This window comes from Myxocyprinus asiaticus, chromosome 39 (assembly GCF_019703515.2).
Source record: "Myxocyprinus asiaticus isolate MX2 ecotype Aquarium Trade chromosome 39, UBuf_Myxa_2, whole genome shotgun sequence".
NCBI classification, from domain to species: Eukaryota; Metazoa; Chordata; class Actinopteri; order Cypriniformes; family Catostomidae; genus Myxocyprinus; species Myxocyprinus asiaticus.
In genome coordinates this window covers 10466171-10481857 of record NC_059382.1, presented here as the reverse complement: position 1 = coordinate 10481857, position 15687 = coordinate 10466171, and the positions used below count along the sequence as shown (strand labels likewise).

General features: G+C 37.1%; 1 protein-coding gene across 2 annotated transcripts in view; it reads right to left on the bottom strand.

The window, feature by feature from the left end:
- LOC127430095 (neurobeachin-like) overlaps window positions 1–15687 on the bottom strand; it is a 401279-nt gene that overhangs the window by 47107 nt on the left and 338485 nt on the right. For both annotated transcript variants that reach the window (XM_051679563.1, XM_051679564.1), the window contains exons 46-47: window positions 12785–12904; window positions 627–779 (exon numbers count right to left, since the gene is read on the bottom strand). In XM_051679563.1, coding sequence (XP_051535523.1) covers window positions 627–779; window positions 12785–12904 — 273 coding nt within the window. The remainder of the gene's footprint in view (window positions 1–626; window positions 780–12784; window positions 12905–15687) is intronic.

Here is a 15687-nt window from a genome sequence, read left to right as displayed (position 1 = left end):
AAATCGATTATGCGATTAAATTTGTCAGTCTGTCCGAGAATTATTATAAGGGCTTTTCTAAGGATGCTTCAATCTACACATGCATCAGACAGGCGCTTTTGGAGCTTCTCACTTGTGTTGCTGTGTTTGAACACAAGAAAGCATTCTCATCTTGATCTGTCACTCCTGTCAAGGAGTGTATTTTTGTTGTTGTTGTTGTTTGTTTTTTTTGTGTGTGTGTATGTATGTGTGTGTGCGTTTTGTCTGTACAGCTGCGTGTTGCTTATACAGCTGAAGTTCTGCTTACTGCCCCCTGCTGAAAACAGATGATATTTCAAGCTTAAATTACTTGAAATTGAAACTTTGAACTTTATTGAAAATAAAGTTATTTTTTAAAATAATTAATCGCACTGAGTTAACGTGTTAAATCGACAGCCCTAATAATAACATTCAGTTGAATGGAACAGATTTTTGAACGTAACTCTATCGCCCCCTTGAATACTGAGGACCGTTACCGTCACAGTAACGCAAGAACACACGTTATATATGTTTGACCGGACCACACCCTGGAAATGTGAAATTAGACACATCACCTATAAAGATAATTTGGAGTCTCATGGTTTAAGTTATTGAGTATAACCATTTACCATTCTGTTGATCCTGACAAAGTCTTCCGGTTTCTTCGCCCAGGCTGGTAGTTCCACGTCACACACAGGCACACCGTCATCCCTGTCTCCCAGACAGTAGCCATTACTGTTCACAAACATCTCCGGCAAGTAGTAGAATTCAGGGATCAACTCCTAAGGTAACCAGAAATGAAGAGTAAGGGGAAAGGAGAGGGAATAAATAAAATAAGTTTGAATCAACTCTTAGAATCCCCCAAATCCAGACTTGATATATTAATATTGTTGCAGGGAATGGGGGAGTTAAAATACAAATGCAAAAAAGTGCTTTCAGCATGTTTCGCAGTCTAATTAATCAAAATGTTGGCAGTGTTTCAGGCGAACATAGAAAGTGACCCCTGGAGACTGGTAAAGGACCATCAGAGAACATTTAAAAACACTCAGAGAGTGTGGGAATGTGGCAAATGCACAAAGATGTGGAAGGGTAAAAAATAAATACAAAAATAAACACAAGCGATGTAAGAACTAAACATAGTTATTTCTATTTAAAATGAGCTGATTGATCTGTCATGTTAGTTGGAGTACATGAGACAGGATTGGTTTTGTTGTGCCTCCAGTTAGTAGACATAAAGTAAACGGCAAGTTTCACCACAACCTTAGGCTGTTTTCAAGCTTGGTGCGATTCCTTGATCTGAACCAGGTATTATTTGGGTCCGAAGCACAGTATGCAAGGAGAAAACAAAAGATGTTTTTAATGATTATGTCGGTCTGTCTTTTTTGTTGTTGTTGTTAAAACAATGTCAGTGGATAGTGCCTCAATATAAAGCTTAAAAAAAAAAAAAGAAGTTTAATTAAAGACATCCATACGACTCATGCGTCATTTTCCAAGTCTTCTGAAGACATACGGTACGTTTTAGTGAGAAACAACCCACAATTTGAGTGATTTTTTTGGTGTAAATCTTGTCCATTGTGCGTTCATGCGCTCTATGAGAGAAGCTTGTTCACATTGGATTGTGTGTTCATGTGAACACTAAAATGTAACAGATATTTCGATAACACAGTGAAACTTGTTTTTTCCACATAAGAAAGGAAGTCATACGGGTTTGGAAAAACATTAGGGTGAGTAAATTATGGCAGAAGTATCATTTTTGGGTGAACTATTCCTTTAAAGTGAAAATCTTCAATCTTTTAGTGGAGGTGAACACAGCAATGTCTTTCCTGTTCAGCTGCTCAGAAGGCACCATAAGAGCCACTCATTTTTGCTTTACATGCTTCCCTGACCCTGACAGTCTCTTATCCACTGAGGCTGCCACATTCCTAATCCCACTACATTCTCACTGGCATATCACTGCAAATTACCCATGATTCCCTGTGAGATGCCTCTGTACATTGGTGCGTGTGCACACAAGGAATGTGACCCAACTCTTGGTTTAATGTCACTCAAATATGGAGATAGATTTGTTTTTATTTCAGAGACAAATGGAAAGAGATTCACAAATAGAAAGCTCGTTCACAAATAAATTGAATGAGATCCACAAACAAATGTAAGGATTTTCACAAAAATAAAGTGAATTCTTTAGTAAATAAAATGAGATTTGCAAATAAAAAAATTATTTACAAATATATTTTTTAACTCACAAACACAACTCTGTCCAGCATTCATTTGTGAATTGCACACATTTATTTGTGGATACTAAAGTATCGATACTGCCGATACTGATGTGGTATCAAGAATATCGATCCTTAAATAAAAATATCGATTCAGATTTTTTTTTTTTTTAAACTAGTGATCTTATTATTTAGATAACATGAACATTAAATCATCTAAGAAGTGGAAAAAAATAATTACATTAGCGAATATTTGCATGGCATCAGAACAATTTTTTCTTCCACTCATCTTGATGCGCAGAAATGCTAAAATACACTAGCAGTCAGAGACAGCGCTCACACTTTCAGTCATAGCACTCGTTCAGAGAGAGAGCAGTGCTTTCCTGAGGTAATGACAGAAAAACTGCATCTGGAGTTATTCACACAAAGTAATGAAAAACCTAGACATGATGTATTATAATGGACTTGTGTGACCATTTTTACAGGCTTATTTAAATTCCAGTGTTAAAACATTGATAATGAACTTTAATCCTAGTTAATAAATAATACCCATATGAAAACTACCCATGGATTTACTGTAGTAATATTGTATTAACCATGACTGGTAACCACGACTGTAGTAACCATGTTTTTTTTTTGTTTTTTTTTTGCAGTAACCAAGGTTTTGATACAATTAACCATGGTTTTGCTACAGCGTTACTGTAGTATCCATACTGTAACATGGTTTTAGTAATAGTAGCCATATAATAATATCCATGATTAATTTTGTGGTTTTATATGTTGCTATACTTACTAATTTTTAAAAGGTAAACAAAGCAGCCTCATAATTTAAAATTATTACTTGGTATCGGATCGAAAAGAAAATAAGTGGTATCGCCCATCCCTACTTTTCCTGTGCAAGAGCTGAGGGCAATCCACAAATAAGTGGACTCCACCCATCGTCTACTCAAGCCAGTCAGATAACGGCCATATAACTCGGGCCAATCATAGCACATTCTATCTTCAACCAATCACACTTAGTTTTACTATCAGGGCGGGACCAGAGTCACTCATAAGCATTGAATCAAGCACATACATATATGCTCCAAAGCCACAAACTTTTGAAGAAACTGACACCATCAGAGGAATACAGTGACTTAAGTTTTGTATCATTTTCTCTCGGTTATAAACATGTGTAGTGTCTTGTTAAATGTCAGCAGCTGAAAATTGCCCATTTGTAGAGTGTACTGATCATTAGCTTAATAGCTAACCTGGCTGACTGCATGAGTCTGCTATTTTAATTTTAACCAAGTTTCTTGACTGAATCTCCTAGCTACATAATGGAAATGTATGCATATGTCGTCAAAACCTTTACTCTTAATGTTACATGGCAGGTCCAAACAGACACACTAATAAACACTACAAAAGATCATTAGTATAGATAGTGCCTTAAAACATACAGGAGTACAAACCATATATAAATACCCTTTATTACACAGTGTACAAGATCTGCTACGGCATTAATTTGGTTTCATATTATGTATATATATATTATAGTACGTGGGCTGTGAGATACAGAAGGACAATAATAATAATAATAATAATAATAAAAGAGTTATGAGGATACTGGAGAACTGGTGCTTTCTGCTCCACATCACAAAAAGATGGAAACAGTTGTGCTACTGGTGGCAAGACATCACAAAGCTCCACAGCCCAATCTTGTTTGTGTAACATGTTCTTTTCTAAACAGTAATGGACTTTCTTTTAACGTGTAACTGTTATTTTTTCCAATAATTTGTGCAGAATGCACTTACCCTGACTAGGAGTATCCGTCAACTGATACAGCACCATGATGTGGCAATGAGGATGTTCATGTAAAACAAACTCGAGCAAAATGCAAGCACTCCAGCTGTAATGTTCAATTCCAGTGTTTGCGTGTGTAAATGCATGTGTTCAAATTTAATATCTTTTGTAGTTACATGCATGACAACCTGTAATTTGTAACCTGTAATTTTTTTAATTGTAAACAAAAAATTATACCTTTTAGCCAACAGACTTGCTTTAAAGTGTTAAACAGATACTCTTTAAAACCTATTTATCTCATAATGCCTTGATAGAACTCAATAAAAGATTTGTCAACTAAATGACAAAAAAAAATATTTTTTCTAATGAGATGAGTCATCATTTATACTTATATTCATGTTGTTCCAAACCCAAACGACTGGCTTTCTTCTGTGGGAGGTAATCAAAAGGAGATGTCAGGAATTATGATATGGACTGACATCCTCACTTTCATTTCAGCCTCATTAGCAGCATCTACATTTTACAATGTATTCTCATATTTCACAGATGAAACTAAATTTTAAAAAAACCATGAGGGTGAGTAAATAACAGAATTTTCATTTTTAAGTAAATCAACCCAAAGACAATATTACGGTTTATTTAAATATTGTATTGCACTTTCATTTCAAGACAAGACATTGTAACTTTAAATAAATCTAACATAACAGAAAAATAAAGAATCTCATATTACACATTTTAAAAGGTGTCCTGTATTGGAGCTGGAACCACTGAGTTTTGGAGCAGGTGTGTCAAGTGCTCAAATTTGATGGGCAATACACAGGGGAAAAATCTCAAAAAGATGGCAATAACTAATGAGTAAATTATCACTGTCAGAACATGATGCTGTATTTTATTTTACCTTACAACTGCTTTTATTAAATAGATTAAAATAATGTGAAAACAAATTATTGGCATAGCAGATCTTGTACACTGTGTAATACAGGATATTAATTTATGGTTTGTACTCCTTAAATCATCTAATATGATTCAAGTTTTATAAAGGCACTATATGTACTACTGAGTCTGTTTGGATCTGCCATGTAACATTAAGAGTAAAAGTTTTGACGACACATACATACATTTCCATTATGTAGCTAGGAGTTTCAGTCAAGAAACTTGGTTTGAATTAAAATAGCAGACTCATACAGTCAGCCAGGTTAGCTATAAAGCTAATGATTAGGACCCTCTACAAATGGGGAATTTTCAGCTATCCACATTTAACAAGACACTACACTGTGACGAGGAGGGGGGCGGGGCCAGGCCATGAGGACACACGGCCGGCCCTGGATCGGGCTAATCAGCCGGGACAGGGATAAAGACGAGCCAGCGGTGCCAGTTCGAGAGAGATGCACGCGGCCGCATTGCATGTGTGTCTGTGTTTGTTTGTTTTAAGTTTGACATTAAAACGTCGTTGACTGTTTAGCTGGTTCCCGCCTCCTCCTTGCCCATCCTTGAACTGTTACAGTGCCGAAACCAGGGAGGGAGGAGGGATGCGCAGTCGCGGAGTCCTCGCTGCTGCCATCCGCCAGGGGAGCAGCCGCGGCCATCTGCCTGGGGACGGAGGGGTCGCTGCCGGCCACCAAGACCCGGAGGAACTGCTGCCATCTGCCGAAGAAGGGGAGGAGCGGTTCTGTCTGCCAGGAGCCAGAGGACATGCTGCCATCCGCCGGGGGAGGAGCGAGCTGGCGTCCGCCAGAGGGCGGAGGAGCGGTTGAGGACTGGGCGACAGCGCATCCAGGAGCCGGCGAGCAAGTTCTTCTCTCTCTTCTCTCTCTCTCTCTCGAACTGGCGCCTCCGGCTCGTCTTTATCCCCCTCCCAGCTGATTAGCTCGATCCAGGGCTGGCCGTGTGTCCTCACAGCCTGGCCCTGCCCTCCTCCTCATCACACTCCTCCATCGCCCGACTCAGGCTGGGGCCCCGGCATGACGCACTCCCCTCACCTCCTTTACTGGAGGGGGGGGGGCATTGCCCTTCCAGCAGTGCCTGCCGGCAGGTCTTCCCCACCTTTTGGAGCCCTGGGAGAGATGAGGGGAGGGACAGGGGAGAGTGAAAGAGTGAGGCAGAGAGAGAGAGAGAGAAGAACTTGCTCGCCGGCTCCCGGACACACTGTCGCCTGGTCCTCAACTGCTCCTCCGCCCTCTGGCGGACACCAGCTTGCTCCTCCCCCAGCAGATGGCAGCGGTTCCTCCGGCTCTCGCCGGCCAACAGCGACACCTCCGTCCCCAGACAGGTGGCCGCGGCTGCTCCCCTGGTTGATGGCAGCAGCGAGGACTCTGCGACAGCGCATCCCTCCTCCCTTGCGGCCTTGGAGCATATCTGTATGCGCTTGATTCCATGCTCATGAGAGCGCTGTGACTCTGGTCCTGCCCTGATAGTAAAATTAAGTATGATTGGTTGAAGATAGAATGAGTGCTATGACTGGTCTGAGTAATGTGGCCATTATCTGATCGGCTTGAGTAGACAATGGGTGGAGTCCACCTATTTGTGGATTGCCTGCAGCTCCCGCGCAAGAAAAGTTTCAGAATTCTGCCATCCACAAATGCACAGCAAGCGATCCACAAATAAATGTGTATGATTCACAAATGAATGCTGGTCAGAGTGAGTTAAAAATATATATTTGTAAATATTTTTTTATTTGCATATCTCATTTTATTTATATGTGAATTCACAAACTCCTAACATATATTTGTGGATCTCATTCAATTTATTTGTGAACCAACTTTCTATTTGTGAATCTCTTTCCATTTGTCTCTGAATTAGAAACAATTCTATCTCCATACTCAAGCGCTCTTGCCTTTGAAAAGCTTTAAAAACCATTTAAAATAATTTAAGACCTTATTTTACCCTCACACACTGACAGGTCAACTGTTTTTCCCTCAACACTGTTAAAGAGGAAGTTGTTTTAAATTTTTCCTCTACCTTCTTTTGAAATACTGAACGGTTTAACAACGGCTCATAAAAGCTTTCACATGAGGGGTCACAAGGCAACATATGTCTACAATAAAAAACACAGTTCCATTTTGAAAGTGTATAGCTCCTGGTGGTATAGTATAGTAAGTGTTTAAAAATAGTCTCTAGGTCTCACTTTTATGGCAGTAAAATCTCAACACTTAAATCTGTCAGAATATCTCAAATATACCTTGCACTAGACAACTTTAAAGAGTAGAGATTAAGGGGATAGTTCAACCAAAAATAAAAATTTTGTCATTTATTTACCCTAATGGCATTCAAAACTTGTGTGACTTTCTTTCGTCTATGGGACATGTAGATGTTTACTAAAAACATTTGAAAGCTTTGTGTGAGGATCAGCCACATTTAAGTTGTTACAGGAATTCACTGAAAATCTTGTTTGACAGTCGTGGCCAACATTCAGTGTAATTCTATGGAAAATATCAGCTTGGACATTCCACTATAAATATCTCATTTTATGTTCCACAGAAGAAAGAAATTAATATGGGCTGCCAAAGACAAATGGTTGAGTAAATAATGACATAATTTTTATTTTTAGGTGAACTACCCTTGTAAAATAAAAATAAAAAGAAGAAGAAGAACTAGTAAACTTAAGTGCACTAATTGTGTTCTTGAAATTCTATCAGAATTATTATTATTTATTTTTTTTAAGTATGCTTTCAGGCAATATAATTAAAATGAATTAAGAGTATACTCTGGTGTACTTTAAGGGGATACACGGGAGTATGTTTCTTAAAAAACTTAAGCACACTTTAAAAAAGTGCACTTAGTTTTAATGTCAACTCAAGAGCATTATTTTGAATGTACATTTTAAATCAATAAATTTTATGTACTTAAAAGAACATTAAAAGTACATTGCAGTACAGGGGTCGGCAACCTTAGGTATGTTAGTCACTGGCATATCTTAAGATACCTTAAAAAAAAAAATATCCTCTTTCTTTTTTAGCAATCCACATGCACAGAGACATTTATTTCTGTTACAATCCCATGATGGCTCTAAAATCCAAGCCAAGGCCCCATCAGAAAAGAAACTCAATCTTGGGGGCAACAGTCAAAGATGGACGGAGCTCCATCCATGCCAGCGGAGTGGTTTCTAAACTTTGCGGACATTTACTCCATCACTAGTGGTTTGGACTGTGATCCACGTCCCCAACCCACTTGCTCATGAGCCAATCATTCCTCTACAGCCTCATAATGGGCTGACAAGTCAATCACACTCAAGACTCTGCAGCTTTACACCGTTCGGCCTAATGACACCCTCATGGAGAGCTGTCAACGGGCGAGACAGCCTCATCCCACTTGTTTAGACGGAGCCCCACCAACAGATTATTGAGAAACTGTTGACGATTTGAGGGAAAGTTACTCTCTTGCTCTCAGCAGCTGACCAGGGATGACTAGCATTTGTGAATGACTGTTTAGATAAGCTTGAAAGCACATTTTGATTTCACAACTAATTTGATATCACAACTCGTTTTTATACAGACATGGAATATCTAAACATCTATGGGATTAAAATATCTATAGATCTATCTATAATTGATAATGATGGAGGAAATAATGACCTTCACAAGACAAAGCATTTGCTGAGGCAGTGGTCTGGAGACAGCAAAAGGTAGCCAGTAACCCTTGATTCAAATGAAATGCCCTTATTTAACTCTCTCCTGCTGCAAGGGATCATTGCAGAGGAGAGAACTGTGGATAATGAAGAGGTTTAGGGTGAGATGATGCAGAATAAAGTTCTGTAAATAAGCAGCACATTTAAGGCCCATTTGCACCAAGTATGATGTGACTAAACAGCACAAACTTTTCCAATTTCCGCAAACGTTTTTACCACCAACACGGAGTTCCATGCCAAATTTGTGTATTTTGGCATTCAATCAATTAAAATAATAATAATAATTCAGACTGACAAAAATGACAGATTATCACATTTTATATTTCAGACTCTTAATAATAGAGTTAACAGAGATGCTTTAAAGGGACATTTCACCCAAAAATGAAAATTCTCATCATTAACTCACCCTAATGTTGTTCCAAGCCTGTATAACTCTCTTTCCTCTGTGGAGCACAAAAGGAGATATTAGGCAGAATGTTAGCCTCAGTCACTTTTCATAGCATCTTTTTTCAATACAATGAAAGTTAATGGTGACTGAGGCTAACTTTCTGCCTACATCTCCTTTTGTGTTCCACAGAGGAAATACACATTTAGAACAACATGAGGGTGAGTAAATGATTATGGAATTTTCATTTTTTGGGTGAACTATCCCTTTAAAGGTTTGTCTTGCATGTTTTTGTACAAAAATTTTGATTTAGTGTGAATAGGCTTTAATAGGACTAAAACACCACAGGTCCTCACCACCACAGATTTATATTCCATAAAGTTTGTATTAGATGACCTGTGTATTGTAAGCACCCTATGTGCATTTGTGTGTATGCATACAGTGTAAAATGCATACTATAAGTTGTTCCATACTAAGTCATACAAAAGAAAACATCTTACATGCTTTGATGCTCAGAATTGTGCCATCAGCTCTCCTCCATTACATTACACTCAAATAGAATGTGGTGTGCAAAATGCCTGTTATGCCTTTAAAAAGCAATACAAAACAAGATCTTTTATCATTAAAATTATGCTGCTCATATATAATAAAAATCAACTCTTGCTCCTCAAGCAAATACTGAAAAATCCCTATTTTCTGTCCTAACAGATTAGTGATCATTTAAGGTGTTGAACATGGATCCATGCAGACAGAGGAGCTGTTCAGAGTAGCCTGTTTTTGCTAACATATCTAGATACCCCGTATCTGTGCATATCGCCTGCACCTTGTGTTATTGGATGCTGTTCCCCAGCCTGGGGTAGTAAAAAGCCCTGCCTTTACATAAAAGACTACATTTTAAATAGCTTTTGTCATTAATTCTTTATTAATTGCCTGGGGCGAAGCTAACCCATCATGAAGTGTGCTGGAAAAGTATGACACTTTTAGGTCAGCTCGAGTGTGCTTGCTGAGCTGCAGAACAGTCCTCAAATGGAATGAAGGCAACAGGGAACAACCATTAGGATGATGAAGTTTGAAATATGTGCATGTTGTGCAATATTTTACTTTAACAGTTTAAAAATAAATAAATAAATAAATAAAAAATCAGAAATTTCCTCATATAACAAGAAACAACAACAACAACAACACTGCTGCTCATGAGAAGCAACAGAAACTGTGGTGCAAATCAGAACAATGGGTTTTTCAATTACAGGCACTTTTGTGTCCCAGAGGTTTTAGCGTAATATAATTTTTTTCAATGCCATCATTATTTTTTCTACTCAAATGTCTTTTATGTACAGATTTTAATTTTTTACCCTTTAAAAAAAAAAAAAAAAAAAAAAAAAAAAAATGCAGTGTAAGTAATTCCATACTAAGAATGCAAAACCAAAGAAAATATTTAACGTACTTCTGACGCTCAGATTTGTGCCATCAGCCCTATTCTTTTGGCTAACATTATTTTTGTAAATAAAGGAATGAGCAAAATGCCTGTGATGTCTAAAATATAATACAAAACAATGTCTTTTGTACTAAAAAATCATGCTGTTCATACAAAATAAAAATCAGCTCTTGCTGTAACTGAAATACTGAAAAAGCCCTTTTAGATTGTATTGTTTTTCTACTTTCTATCTTTAAATACAACAATCCATAATAAAAAAAAAAATTCTAACATTTAAAAAATGTTGATAATGTAAACAAAGGGTGGAATAATCATTTAAACCATTCAAATGTTTATTGTGTGAAAATGATTTACATAATTTCCACAATGACCAACAAATTTGCCACTAATGAGGTTGGTGTACTTAGTTACCAAGGAGACACAAGTCTCAATAAAAAGCATACTTGAGAAAAAATATGAGAAATGTGATGTTGTATAAAAAAGAATGGAAAATCAAAGTAAACACTTGTGAATGATATATTTTCTTTTATTAATCATTTCCATTCAAGCTGTAATTTAGCAAAAAGTGTGAAAATGTTATTTAATTGTATTTAGGATGCATAAAATACTAGATACTGTATTAGTCACTGCAAGACAAAGGAGTCAGCCATTTTATTCTCACAATTATAAAAATTTAATAATTTCCATGACAGTCATTTCCACCACAGAATCCGACCAAACACAAAGCATAATGTGAGATGTGCTAAAATTGATGTGTGCTGGAAATGTTCATATTGTTTCATAAAAATGACGGAATTCTCCTTTGATGCCTGTACATATGCTGTTGGACAATGTTAGTTAACAAATTAAAATACAATGCATGTGAAAAGTGTGTTTTATGAGATTTTATTTTGAAGAAACACCTGAATCTGAATATCAGGTTAAGGCAATTTATTTATTTTTTGGTCTTGAAAATAGATGATTGTCATTTGTGTTGAAAGACTGAACGAACAGAGAAACAAAGTCTTTGGATCCTATTTTAAGAGTGCTAGTGCTAAATGCAACACTATGCAATAAGTCATATGAGCAAATTAACAGGTTAATGGGCATGGCCATTAAGTTTGGTATTTTCGTTCAAGCATGCACTAAGTCTAGGCACAAGTGGCTTTGGCGAAATTGCGTGCACAAAGCGCTAATGGGCTGGGTCAATATCAACGTAATTTTTAGATTATTCTCTGGTTATTGCTCTGTCTGCGTCCTATTACAAGTCCATTACTTTTCAAGCACCAGTGATATAAACAAAAGACAGCACATTCGTTAGAATTTAGTAGTGTTACTGGGCTGTATGCAATAAATTAGAAGAACAGAAACTTTCTTTTGTGCATTAACCGAGTCCTTGTTGAATGTCAGGCAAATTTTTATGACAGTGACATGCTCCTTTTATACGTATTTAAAATGTGGTTCAGGATTTGGATGTACTGTAGGTTCTATAAAAATCATAGAGCGTGTAAGTATGATTAAACATATTGATCAAGTAAAAAAATAAATAAAATATGGATAGTATTAACAGTGATAGTCTCAGCCTTTCAGGTTAGGTTGTGGATTTTTGCACGCACTTCACTTGTACCAGTCGATTTTGCTTTAAAAAATTACATTCATTTATTGAAAAACACACAAAAATAAAACCAAAAATATCTAAAATTTCTAAATTCAAATTACACTTCAAATAAAACAAAAATATAATAAAAGTAACAAAGTGGTAACAAAAAAATCCTATATAACCACTTCCTGTAAAATCCAAACATTTTAACATTAACTTCTTTCACCGGCCTCTTTTGCAGTGACTTAAAAATCACTCTTCGGCAACAGGTGAAAAAAAAAAAAATTAATATTAATTAATTTAATGTTTCACTATATTTTCAGAGTTTGGTCAAGAACTTTTTTACTACCTGTTGGTGGAATCTCCAAACTGCAAATGCAGGAACTGAGTTTAGACTTTGCGCTGAAAACAGACGTGGTCCTGAAACGTCTTAGCGCAATGACCTCTTTCTCAGGAAAATTGCAAATTGCACTTTGCTCCTCTTTGTTAACATATTATACACCCACAGTTTGCAAGAATACATCCACAGATAGTGCAAACACTCCCACTCACTCCCACCTGTGGTTTGCGCTGGCACGAAAATTGCGCTTAGAATTAGCGGCCTCAAGAAAATTAGATAAGACATTGCGCACGGTCGTTGCGGTCATAAAAATAGAGCCCTTTTTTCACAATAGTCAGGCACTAATGACTAGTGTTCAATAGCATCAAACCTGTTAAGACATTGCAATGCAATGAAAATGCAAAAACTGATTTGGATATCTGATTTTACCTTCACATCCGCAGTGTCACGTTGGCAGTGCCTCCATGAGCGGGCGACACCAGAGAAAGTGTGGTTTGGGTGATCAAACTTGTTACCGTTGGCATCGAGGAAGAATGTGGTGAAGGGCTCCTGTAATTGAGTAGACACACAACAACATTGTCACACTTCACTGACACTTTTATTGACCAAATAAGCTCACAAACATCTTTCCTAAAGAGTGAAAATAATCATAGAGATATTGCATGATTTTCTCAGGTTGTTTACTCTGACTGCTAATTAGGCACTTGTTTCGACAAATCCACATCACTTACATATTCAGCAACCCAAACAGCCGAAGAATAAACGTAAATTCAATTAGATTAATTCCTATGGTAATTGGATTCAATTTCCTTATGTGTTGCTCTCGATTGCTCTGGGAACCATTCAGTTTGCACAAACATCTCAATGTAGGAATTCGTCTGTCAGATTATGAAGAGTTGTGGAAGATTTTTATTTTTTTTGTCCTCTCATTTTCTGTAACAGTGCCCGAGGCAGAGTTAATTATAAGCTGAGCTCTGGCTCTAATTGACAGATTCAGGGTCATCAGTCTCTACTGGCAGCACAAGAAGATGACATGTATCTCTCCTCTGGATCAGCCAGAGGAAAAGATGATGGTGTCTACAGTTTCAAGTCAAGCATGGTGTAAGAGCTGTTAGGGGACCCTTCCAAATCATCATCATCCACGAAATGGGATGCCTAGGAAGAGCCAATTACTAAGTTTTTGTAACAAGTTCTTAGTTCGGGGCAATGGAGGAGTCAGGAGACAACGAAGCATGTTCAAGGTCAGTCCTTTTATTTGGAACCACACAATCGATGGTAACCATCGATAATAGAGAAAACGTAAATAAATGAAAACACTATAAACATAAACATAAACACAATCTCTCTCTCTCTCTGGGTACGGGCTGTCGTGCTTGACGAACCCCCTCTCTGATGCTTCGGCGTCCTTTTAAGCCTTCCTCCGCTATCACTTTAATGAGAGACAGGTGTTAGAAATAATTATGAGCCAGGTGACGAGCCTTACGAGATATGTTTCCCTACTCCGCTGACGAAGATGTGTGATTACCGCATATGGTTAAAACACTCGAGCCACGTCACAACCTCCCTCATATCCATTTTAATAGCAAAGTTTCTTCTAGAGTGATGTAGGCCTACAGCTTCCGAATATTGAATATATGTGCAGTAGAGTTTGAAATGCACTTTATGTCGATGCATGTATAGCGTAATAGTGCAGGTATTAAGTTAAAATGTTGATTTATCAATTAGAGAAAAGGATTTTTTTAGTTAAAAACCCTAACGAAAATTAACCATGGCTTTACTATAGTAATATTATAGTAACCATGACTGCTGTCAACATGGTTTTCTTTGCAGAAATCATGGTTTTGATACAATTAACCATGGTTTTACAACAGTAATAGCCTACTGTAGTTTCCATATAGTAACCATGATTATACTATAGGCTATATTGTAACTATAGTTAAACTATGGTTACTGTAAAACAATAATTTTTATTAAGGGCAAACCCGTTGAAGTGTTTGTTACCAAATAAAGTATTCTTACTTTGGATCTTGGAGTAATATATTTTTTTTTCTGAACATGGCAAATACTGAACCATACCGAAACCGTGACCCTAAAACCGTGATACAAACCGAACCATGAGAAATTTGAGCCATTACACCCCATACTAGATAGATAAATTTAATGAAAATTATGAACATTTCATTGCCCATTTAAACATTCTGGTAATGTAAGTCTATGGGATTATTATTATAATTTTTTGATCATCTATTATGAGAAAGTCGTAAGTTGGATCAGTTAGAAATGTCATAGCACACTAAATGTATTACAGACTGAAGAGCTGTGCTAAGTTTTGTGGATGTGGCTTGAAAGGTCTAGGAGAAGTTACGGTCAGAAATGTTGGTCTTGGTTTAGGGATTTTAGAAAAACCCTAATAAGTGTAGAAGTGTGTTGGCTTTTTCAAGCCAGCACACAAATTCTGGCAACCAGGGAGATATTCTAACCTATTCTCCTCCTCTAAACTCCAGGAACAATTTGAATTCCTTCTTCTTCTTTTTTTACCTTCTCTGTTCCTATTTCATTCCACTAGTGATCACACACCACTGATTTCAGACCAGTACCTACAACACACTCAGGGCAAGTGAGGACGTTAGTGAGAGACAATGATGGACATGTTTCTCAGCGCTCAGTGTGCTGTCTGAGAAGCATAAAGTTGTCACGTGCCAGCCTGTAAATTATTACACAGAGCTTTTTGACTTCTCTCTCACATATGCCTGTTTACTAGCCTGTGAAATCCACTCACCAATGCTCTGTAGCAGAACATAACACTTTGCGAATTGAGATGTTGAGTTTTAGTCATGTTCTGCGGTGAAGGGACGCACATTACGTGCACATTATTTAGATCAATGCTGATTTGATCCACTAACAGGGTTCTGAGTTATTGCTGTGTATTGGAATGTTTTATGACACTGCTTATCAAAATACACACATATGACAGCATCACTTCCAAAGTAAAGATTGATACATTAAAAAATAAAATAAAAAAATAAATAAAAATTTGATGAAAAAGAATTACAAATATTAGGTCTGTCAAACGATACAAAATTTTGATCTAATTAATTGCATGACATACTGATTAATTAATCAAATTAATTGCAATTAATCGCATACATCATTATTGCTAAGAAAGGCCCCCAAATAAAGATAATTTATATAAATAATTATATATATATATATATATATACACACACACACACACACACTAGCAGCAAACAAGTTTGTAATAATGTACAGATTTTGCTGTTTCGGAAGAAAATTGGTACTTAATTCACCAAAGGGGCATTCAGCTGATCACA